The following is an 11,024-nucleotide window of genomic DNA, read 5'->3' as shown; positions in this document are numbered from 1 at the left end:
AAGAACTCCCAGACAACCACACACATACACACCCACACACACACACACACACACCACACACACACACACACACACACACACACACACACACACACACACACACACACACACACACAGAAAGGCCAGCTCAATTCACGCGCGTGCTTATCGGACATAGATGCGGCTGGCTGCACCGCGCAGCGCTCAACCGTGACAAATCGCAGGGGGCTATCACGCGCACGCGCTCACGTCATCTCTGGTTGCCCAGCCTTGTGACTTCCTATGCCATGAGATTGTTATATGCGCATGTAGCGGCTCGCGGGGTTCTAAATGGGACAATGTGACGGGTCGGAAGTGACAGCCTTAACCGTGTGGGGTTAACGATTAAGCCAGGTACGGGCGGTTACCGTTACCAGGCATGCATACCGGCACCCACGCATCAGGCTGCAGCACACATTATAACGGAGTGCAGGATATGAGACAACAGTTTTGAGGCGTTCAGCAGTGCGCTCTGTTCAGCGTCTGTTCACTCGTCTCCCCTGTGGACTTCTGCGTTTTAGGTAAAGAACTGTCTGTTATACCTGATCTGCTGGTATCGATCCAGACATATTGGACGGGGGGATGCTTTTCACCTCAGGCTATTTCCCTATTGTATTCCTCGCTGCTCTTTCTATCCCACCCATATTTCTCTGTGAAGAAGGGAATCGTTGATTTTTGCCACTTTAGAGAATATTCCCTGCCTCACGTTACCGTTATGTTATGACTAGTCTACCTGTTACGTCAGTTGGCTGAATTATTTCATTATACATAGCTGGGCTACAGGTTTGGAGAACAAAAAATCCCCACGATCTATAATTTAATTCAACGGTCGTGTCGGCATTATCACAAACTCACAGAAGGGTTCCTTCCCCCTATTCATCCACGACCAAGCTTGTACTAATTTACGCCTTTGCTGTGTTGGGCGGCGGGGTATTGGTCTTGACTACTAAACAGGATTGTTTCAGGACCAGGGGGGAAACCAAATGCGCCTTAACGCAGGAGAGTATCTGACGTCGTAACATGCGGGGGGAGAATCAGCATTAGAGGATGTAGCCTACACCTCGGCTATTGGATAATTATTTGTAGCCGGCCAGAGGAATTTAGATGTTTGGCGCTGTATGAAACCGTTTGTAAACGCTTCCATAGGTAACCCGGCATCATAACGCCAAACATAGTCCGAGGAAAGCGTGGAGGGTTGTTGGCGCAACACGCTGCTTTTTTAACGGAAAACATTCCACCCCTTCCTCAACTCAGCTTCTTTTTCTGGAGCGCTACGGTCTTGTAGATTTTCACTCCAACCCTATTCTAGAACACCTGATTCTAATAATTAGCTGGTTCATAAACTGAATCAGATTATTTACACCTGGGTTTGGATAAAACCGACAGGATGGTAGCTCTTCAGGAACAGGGTTGGAGAGCCCTGGTCTATCCATATAACATGATAATGTCATGAAAGGATGCCATTGTGGAATTAGGTAACACTGTAGCTATAGACTTACCCTTGATGGACATAATGTGTTTGAGAATAACATACTTAGGCAAATAACCCCCCAGAAATGTATGTCTCATCATTTAGTAGGATATCATAAACATAAGTATTCCAACCAGTGCCTATACCAAATAAATCCAGTATTGTCATGTCCATTCCATGACAGTCATTTGTGCTCAATAATGCGCATTTATAAGCTTGACTACATAAAAAGCTGAAAGTTGATGAGATGTTCCCTGTGAAAGAGACAGGACATATAGCCTATTCTTAAAAGTGATTATTTTCTTCTCTTTTAGGTAAACAGCAACCAGAGCGCTGAGGGGAAGTGTTCTCCTGTAGGGCTGCTCCGTAACTATATCCTTGTGCTGCAGACCTTTAAATACTCCTCATAAAATAGCCACTTGATGAAAGGTGAGACCTTCCCAGCCCAGGACACGGTCTGGAGCGAGCTAGTCTGAAAGCACCGTCAGAGCGCGTGCAGGACTGACCTGCGCTCTTGGATGACTTTCTGAAAAGAACTTCAGGCTACTAGCTGGACCTGCAATACTTCATGTACTTTTTCATACCAACTTTTCAAGACTTTTTGGTTACCAATCGTTGTTGACCAGATAAACATTGGTTTGTTTGTTTTTGCTCTCTTTTAAAAATATATAATTGTTTCATTCTTCTATACATCTGCCTACGGTGCTTACGCAGTGAATGGAGGACATACTCCAGCTTCTCCCGAAGCACGCCTGGGGGAGAGCAGCTACTCACACCGGTCTTTGCAGGAGTTTAGTTGAGCTTTCAAAACGTTTTTTACCACTTAATTTTGCATTCATGACCACACCTGAGTGCCACTCACCAGCAGTCTTTAATGGGATAAATTCACTTGTGAGATCAGGTTATTAAAAACCGATCAAGGGAAATCTAAACCAACCATCCCACACCTTTTGGCCGTAGCCTATATTTGTAATTCAGTCTACTGTCCCCAAAAGCTTCCGCATGGTACTTTGGTCAAAAGAGCAAGACCAACCGCCGGACACCGACATGTCATCCGGGGCGATAGAAATGAAGAGAGTGGTACCACCGGTGTACCTCCACTCCAACGGCTCTGTTCACCCGGCCATCCTCACCGATGACCCCGAGGAGATGAGACCGGAGGAGAGGGGCGAGTACGAGCTCACAGAAGTGACATCCTTCACAGACAGGTCTGGTGAACCGGGAGATGAAGGCCGGGAGATAGTGGAGATAGACTGCAGGGCGAATGCCAAGGGCCAGCGCGAGGAGGACGCTCTCCTGGAGAATGGCAGCCAGAGCAACGAGAGCGACGACATAAGCACTGACCAGAGCCCAGAGCCACCAGCGCCGTTAAAAGAGACCTCCTTCTCCATCGGCCTCCAGGTGGTCTTGCCATTCCTGCTGGCCGGGTTCGGGACGGTGGCGGCGGGCATGGTGCTGGATATTGTTCAGGTGAGGAGAAACTGTTTTGATTCACACCAATTTATTTTGGGTCAGGTGACAGGTCCAAAACTCCTGGACCAAAACTCCTGAACATATTGATTCTATCTGATTCTGCAGAGAGAGGAAGAGGCAAAGTGAGAGGGATAACTGAAAATCTGTATTCTCCAGCAGGTGGTGTTTTTTCCACTCACCAAGCAAGGAGTTTTTGTATGGAGATCAATAAGTGTCGAATTTGGTCAACAAAAAATAAAATGGCTCATTTGCTATGTGAGCTTTATTTGGTCGAATATAGGTTTTTTAATGTTGTTTTTAAGTTGTTACGAGTGTACTGATATAAGTAGGACACGTGACATCCCGACAACTTTGAGAAAAAACACTTGATTTCAGAGTTGTGCCTTGCGACATCCCTACCCTAAACCCTAATCCTAACCTTAACCCCTATTCTAACCATAACCCTTACCTGAACCTACCTCTAACTCGTACCTGAACCTTTTTAAATGTAAACTTCAATGGGGTGGGGGATGTCCCAAGGATACTACATTGCAAGGACCATTGTGGATGTTCACACGCATATCTGCCCTCTCATTTGCTAGAATGGTCCCACCTGATTTTGTTTCCTCACGACTGCCTTCCATTTTTGAAGACATTTCTTTTCATTGTTAGAGCAGCCAATGGAGTACCTGGTCAATATAATGGAACGTCTTAGTTCAGCAGTATGGACTCCGAAACAGAATGTTGAGGCTACAGACAACACTTGCCTTGCTTGTGCTAGGAGCTGTACTGTAATGTGTTTATGCTACCTCCTCCACCCTCTACTCACCTTAGTCCCAGTCCCGTTAAAGACAATAAGGAAACAGTCTTCAGCGTTGTGCTAGTCATGTTAAGACATGCTCCAGAACTTTTGCGCCTACTAAGTCTTTATTAAACCTCCTACTTTGGGCTGGATGTGTCAATGTGTTCTTCATACATGCATAATATATGAGCAGAATTACTGTCTTACCTCAATTAGCCATGAAATCCCTAGTTTGAAAGCAACTGTTTTTTTGAGAAGCTGTGCTGCACCATTTTCACTAAATCTTCCCCCGTGTGGGCCAGCCCCCTAGCAATTTGAGTTCAACCAATGAGCTTCAGCCCCTCGCCATATGAGTGACAGCTAGCAAGAGTCAAATGATGCACACAAGGTAGAGAGAGAGAGAGAGCAATGACTTGGTGCACATTTCTGCACATGTGACATTTTCAGGGACCACTTTTAGCCCGTGAACACTACTTCAGAACTGCTGGCTAAAAAGTATAAAAAGTACTGGAGAAGGCTTCTTACTGGCAGAGGGTAGGAGGACATTTTGACCTGTTGAAGGGAGGAATGGACACGGTTGCCTATCTGACTGATCTAGTCACATATATTATTATATTAGTCTCCATTACAAACCCCAAACTAAAGCACATACATGTTTGGCTTTAGCTGTGGTCATCGAGGTACAACTTCTTCTTAGCAAGGTCACATCATGTGATGAAGACTACTAAGGGGTGGGTCTTGGGCATGTTTGAATTAAGTGGTCTGTCAACTGATTGGCCCTGTACATGTCAATCACTGCTCTGCCAGCCAATGTGATATCTCAGCTCTGAGTATAGACAGAATGGGAGGTCATCAGAGAATATGGGGTATTTACATAATATATTACACTCCTTACACCCCATTTACTTTAGCAATTAGCATCACGCGGTGAAACATCGGAAGCCATTCACTTTTAATGGAAGGATAGCGAGAGAAGCGGAATGGGCGGGGGTACCGTTGAGAATTGCGAGCATGGACGAGGGAGCTGAACCGGGCGGGACTAAAGTTGGAGAAAGCTGAACTTTATTGAAATCCTCCGCAATGTCGCGACGCAAAAAATCAATCCAAGCTTGCCATAGCTTCCAACCCCTACTGAATTGACTGAGAATGGCTGTTGATACGTAGCACTACCTTCTGTAGCTAAGCTTGCTGGCTTGTTTAGCACCCACTTGAGGGCGAGGCTAGCGTGGCTAAGGGGGAGTTGGGGTGGAGGGGGTAGAAAGAGGACAGCTGGACAGTTAAATGAAGACTTATCTGTTTATTTATCTGACTTACATTTGAAGTCGGAAGTGTACATACACCTTAGCCAAGTACATTTAAACTCAGTTTTTCACAATTCCTGACATTTAATCCTAGTAAAATGCCCTGTTTTAGGTCAGTTAGGATCACTACTTTATTTTAAGAATGTTAAATGTCAAAATAATAGTAGAGAGAATTATTTATTTCAGCTTTTATTTCTTTCATCACATTCCTAGTGGGTCAGAAGTTTACATACACTCAATTAGTATTTGGTAGCATTGCCTTTAAATTGTTTAACTTGGGTCAAACCTTTTGGGTAGCCTTCCACAAGCTTCCCACAATAAGTTGGGTGAATTTTGGCCCATTCCTCCTGACAGAGCTGGTGTAACTGAGGCAGGTTTGTAGGCCTCCTTGCTCGCACACACTTTTTCAGTTCTGCCCACACATTTTCTATAGGATTGAGGTCAGGGCTTTGTGATGGCCACTCCAATACCTTGGCTTTGTTGTCCTTAAGCCATTTTGCCACAACTTTGGAAGTATGCTTGGGGTCATTGTCCATTTGAAAGACCCATTTGCGACCAAGCTTTATCTTCCTGACAGATGTCTTGAGATGTTGCTACAATATATTAACATAATTTTCCTGCCTCATGATGTCATCTATTTTGTGAAGTGCACCAGTCCCTCCTGCAGCAAAGCACCCCCACAGGATGATATTGCCACCCCCGTGCTTCATGGTTGGGATGGTGTTCTTCGACTTACAAGCCTCCCCCTTTTCCTCCAAACATAACGATGGTCATTATGGTAAAACAGTTCTATTTTTGTTTCATCAGACCAGAGGACATTTCTCCAAAAAGTACGATCTTTGTCCCCATGTGTAAACCGTAGTCTGGATTTTTTTGTGGCGGTTTTGGAGCAGTGGCTTCTTCCTTGCTGAGCAGCCTTTCAGGTTATGTCAATATAGGACTTGTTTTACTGTGGATATAGATACTTTTGTACCGGTTTCCTCCAGCATCTTCACAAGGTCCTTTGCTGTTGTTCTGGGATTGATTTGCACTTTTCACACCAAAGTACGTTCATCTCTAGGAGACAGAAGGCGTCTCCTTCCTGAGCAGTATGACGGCTGCGTGGTCCCATGGTGTTTATACTTGCGTACTATTGTTTGTGGTACCTTCAGGCATTTGGAAATTGCTCCCAAGGATAACCGAGACTTGTGGAGGTCTACAAAAAATGTTCTGAGGTCTTGGCTGATTTCTTTTGATTTTCCCATTTTGTCAAGCAAAGAGGCACTGAGTTTGAAGGTAGGCCTTGAAATACATCCACAGGTACACATCCAATTGACTCAAGTTATGACAGTTAGCCTATCAGAAGCTTCTAAAGCCATGATATCATTTTCTGGAATTTTTTATTCACAAGAAATTTGTGGAGTGGTTGAAAAACGAGTTTTAATGACTCCAACCTAAGTGTACGTAAACCTCCGACTTCAACTGTATCTGTGAATACTGCTGAGACAGACTCAAACACATAAGTAGGTCCTCATGGTTCTATTTTCTGATAGAATAGAGCTGAGCAGAACAGAATATAATAACACCTCATATAATAAAACAGAGTATAGTATGAGCACGCAGCTGTAAAATATAGTGTGTATTTCAGCCACTGTAGCTGACTGTAACCCAAAGGAGACAAACAACAGTCTACAGCCAGAGCACTGCTGGGTTCTGAGAGCCACAGGGGAAACAATTTAATAGAATTATTCACACTTTCCTGTTGACTTGCCTGGTGTAAACTGGGTTTGGATATACAGTATATTATAATGGGGCGGCAGGGTAGCCTAGTGGTTAGAGTGTTGGACTAGTAACCGAAAGGTTGCAAGATCGAATCCCCGAGCTGACAAGGTAAAAATCTGTCGTTCTGCCCCTGAACAGGCAGTTAACCCACTGTTCCTAGGCTGTCATTGAAAATAAGAATTTCTTCTTAACTGACTTGCCTAGTAAAATAAAGGTAAAAAATATATCATATGTGGATATTTGTTGGTCTGTGTGCATGCAAGCATTAGTGCATGATTGTGTGTGAGTTTACTGTGTAATGTTTCTGCCAGTATGTGTGTGTTACTGTGTTTTTTGCGGTACTGGCAGTGTAAAAATACAGTCCTGGGCCTGGGTGGCTGACAGGTCATATATTTATTTAAGGTCAGCCTCTGCTACAGATAAAGCTGGAGGTGTCTGGTTGCTTGGAGACCAAGTGCTGGCACTGACTGCCCATTCTGATGCCAACATAGTGTAACACAGGAACTCTGAAGAAAGAGAGAGGGAGAGAGGGAGGAACACACAGAGAGCAAGATGGTGAAGAGAAAGAAAGTGCTCACCACTCTGGTTCTGGGGTTATAATTGTTATAAGGACAGATTAGTGCCTCACTGTGGTTAATAGCCTGCACTCTTATGCGGTTACCCATATCCTGCCCTCTAACCAGGACGTTCTCTCTTTTCCTGTCAGTCTACCTCTCATTTTCGCATTCAATCATAGCATGCTGATTCATCTGTAGTTCTCTGAACTTCCCTGCTAAATACTGAATTATTTTCACCCTATTAAAGAGTTAATAACAACAGCTATGATGATAAAGAAAAGAGAAGGTTATATAATTTCCTGTGTGAAGATAAATAATATATCATGACAATGTCTTCAATATAATGATTGATTCTAGAAGCCTGTCTAGTAGGTTCTATCACATTGTAATTCCCCTCCCCTGACACACTGCTAACTCAGCTAACAGCTAATCCCCTTCTGCCCTTGCAGGAGGCAATACCCTGCTCTCTTCCTCTCTCTATCTCTATCTCCCTGACTCAGATGTATGGTAGATGCAAAGTACATCATCCTCTCAATGTGTGTGTGTTGCCCCTCAGCTCAGCTGCTGGAGTGAGGAATGGTTGCCCAGGGTGATGCATGCATGCGTTCTCCACAGCGTTCTCGATCATTTAATTTTATTTTTTAAAATTTATTTCACCTTTATTTAACTAGGCAAGTCAGTTAAGAACTAATTCTTATTTACTATGATGGCCTACCCCGGCAAAACCCGGACGACGCTGGGCCAATTTGTGCGCCACCCTATAGGACTCCCAATCATGGCCGGTTGTGATACAGCCTGGAATCAAACCAGGGTCTGTAGTGACGCCTCTAGCACTGAGATGCAGTGCCTTAGACCGCTATGCCACTCGGGAGCCCCAATCTCTGTGTGAAATGTGACCCACCTATTTAACTTCCCTTAGTTTCCTCCTCACCACACACACACACACACACCCTGTCTCAGGCCCCATTCCTACAGTGTCCCAATACTGTCTGTCAATCCCAAACCTGAGCACACAGTGTCCCAATACTGTCTGTCAATCCCAAACCACAGGAGCAGTGCGCCTGCTGAAATGGTCTTCTGAAATGGACACTTTCACACCCTCTGAAATTGACACTTACTGTAGGTCAGTGAGAGGACAGTTCACAGATTTGTTCTTCGTTAGATGTGATTTATGACCTTCCTACGAACTTCAAAGGTCAAGACAGGTGCAATGGTTGTTTTGATGTTGGACATGCTGGACATGCTTCCAGTAGAGAGAGAGAGAGAGCACTCCACACCAGATAGTGTCTCAGCCACAGTTGATTGACATTCACAGTTTATATAGTGTAAAAATGTGGGGTAACTTGTTTGTTGCCTTGTATGATTTCTCCTATCTGTTTGTCTATCTCTTATCCGTCTGTCTTCCCCACACTGTGGCATCAGATGACGTGCAGATGACCAAAATAAAACCGTGAGGCAAGACATTGGTTCAGTCTCAGCGCCTCAAATATAAACAAACATTATCTAAAAATACAGCAAACAGTAAACAGGAATTCACAATCAACACTAAAGCCTGAAACCAGCCAACTCTCTCCCCCCACAGGAGGACATTTTGGGACAACCACATCCAGTTGCCGGGTTTCTACAGGAGCCAGTGGGAAACCAGAGTGTGGACTTGGTCCCCTGTCGATTTGGTTTATTCTAATAATCTGGAAAATCATACTGGCTTCCAGCTGTCTCTCTTTTTGTAGTCTGGTCGAATTATCCACAGAAGTGAATAAAGATAAAAAACAGTCATTTCATTGATCCACATATATAATCTGCTAGGCTCTTATCACATAGAGTGCATTCGGAAAGTATTCAGACCCCTTTACTTTTTCAACATTTTGTTACGTTATAGCCATATTTTCTAAAAATGGATTAAATAAAAATCCTCATCAATCTACAAACAATACCCTATAAGGACGAAACAAAAACATGTTTTTAGTAATGTTTGCAAATTTACACTGGGGCAAAAAAGTATTTAGTCAGCCACCAATTGTGCAAGTTCTCCCACTTAAAAAGATGAGAGAGGCCTGTAATTTTCATCATAGGTACACTTCAACTATCACATTATTGGATTTTTAGTTAATTTATTTGCAAATGATGGTGGAAAATAAGTATTTGGTCACCTACAAACAAGCAAGATTTCTGGCTCTCACAGACCTGTAACTTCTTCTTTAAGAGGCTCCTCTGTCCTCCACTCGTTACCTGTATTAATGGCACCTGTTTGAACTTGTTATCAGTATAAAAGACACCTGTCCACAACCTCAAACAGTCACACTCCAAACTCCACTATGGCCAAGACCAAAGAGCTGTCAAAGGACACCAGAAACAAAATTGTAGACCTGCACCAGGCTGGGAAGACTGAATCTGCAATAGGTAAGCAGCTTGGTTTGAAGAAATCAACTGTGGGAGCAATTATTAGGAAATGGAAGACATACAAGACCACTGATAATCTCCCTCGATCTGGGGCTCCACTCAAGATCTCACCCTGTGGGGTCAAAATGATCACAAGAACGGTGAACAAAAATCCCAGAACCACACGGGGGGGCCTAGTGAATGACCTGCAGAGAGCTGGGACCAAAGCAACAAAGCCTACCATCAGTAGCACACTACGCCGCCAGGGACTCAAATCCTGCAGTGCTAGACGTGTCCCCCTGCTTAAGCCAGTACATGTCCAGGCCCGTCGGTAGTTTGCCAGAGAGCATTTGGATGATCCAGAAGAAGATTGGGAGAATGTCATATGGTCAGATGAAACCAAAATATAACTTTTTGGTAAAAACTCAACTCGTCGTGTTTGGAGGACAAAGAATGCTGAGTTGCATCCAAAGAACACCATACCTACTGTGAAGCATGGGGGTGGAAACAGCATGCGCAGACCCGCTGGCTGGTGTGTTTACGGACATATTCAATCGCACCCTATCCCAGTCTGCTGTCCTCACATGTTACAAGATGGCCACCATTGTTCCTGTACCAAAGAAGGCAAAGATATCTGAACTAAATGACTATCGCCCCGTAGCACTCACTTCTGTCATCATGAAGTACTTTGAGAGACTAGTCAAGGATCATATCACCTCCACCTTACCTGCCACCCTAGACCCACTTCAGGTTGCATACCGCCCCAACAGGTCCACATACGATGCAATCGCCATCACACTGCACACTGCCCTATTCCATCTGGACATGAGGAATACCTATGTAAGAATGCTGTTCATTGACTACAGCTCAGCATTCAACACCATAGTACCCTCCAAGCTCATCATTAAGCTTATGGCTCTGGGTCTCAACCCCGTCCTCTGCAATTGGGTCCAGGACTTTCTGACGGACCGTCCCCAGGTGGTGAAGGTAGGAAACAACATCTCCACTTCGCTGATCCTCAACACTGGGACCCCACAAGGGTGCATGCTCACCCCCCGCCCCCCCCCCCCCCCCCCTGTACTCCCTGTTCACCCATGAATACGTGGCCATGTGTGCCTCCAACTCAATCATCAAGTTTGCAGACGAGACAACAGTAGTAGGCTTGATTACCAACAATGACTAGACAGCCTACAGGGAGGAGGTGAGGGCACTCGGAGTGTGGTGTCAGGAAAACAACCTCTCACCCAACATCAACAAAACAAAGGAGATGATTCTGTACTTCA

At 44.6% G+C, this 11,024-nt stretch overlaps 1 protein-coding gene across 1 annotated transcript in view; it reads left to right on the top strand.

Annotated features, from left to right (window-relative positions):
- Positions 1-267: 267 nt before the first annotated feature.
- LOC115139285 (solute carrier family 41 member 1-like) overlaps positions 268-11,024 on the top strand; it is a 43,881-nt gene continuing 33,124 nt past the window's right edge. Inside the window, exons 1-2 of the mRNA XM_029676482.2 lie at positions 268-539; positions 1,804-2,959. Coding sequence (XP_029532342.1) covers positions 2,492-2,959 — 468 coding nt within the window. The 5' untranslated portion in view covers positions 268-539; positions 1,804-2,491. The remainder of the gene's footprint in view (positions 540-1,803; positions 2,960-11,024) is intronic.

The sequence above is a fragment of the Oncorhynchus nerka genome, linkage group LG2 (genome assembly GCF_034236695.1).
Source record: "Oncorhynchus nerka isolate Pitt River linkage group LG2, Oner_Uvic_2.0, whole genome shotgun sequence".
NCBI lineage: Eukaryota > Metazoa > Chordata > Actinopteri > Salmoniformes > Salmonidae > Oncorhynchus > Oncorhynchus nerka.
The sequence above is the reverse complement of the archived record's forward strand: the minus strand, read 5'-3'. Positions and strand labels throughout refer to the sequence as shown.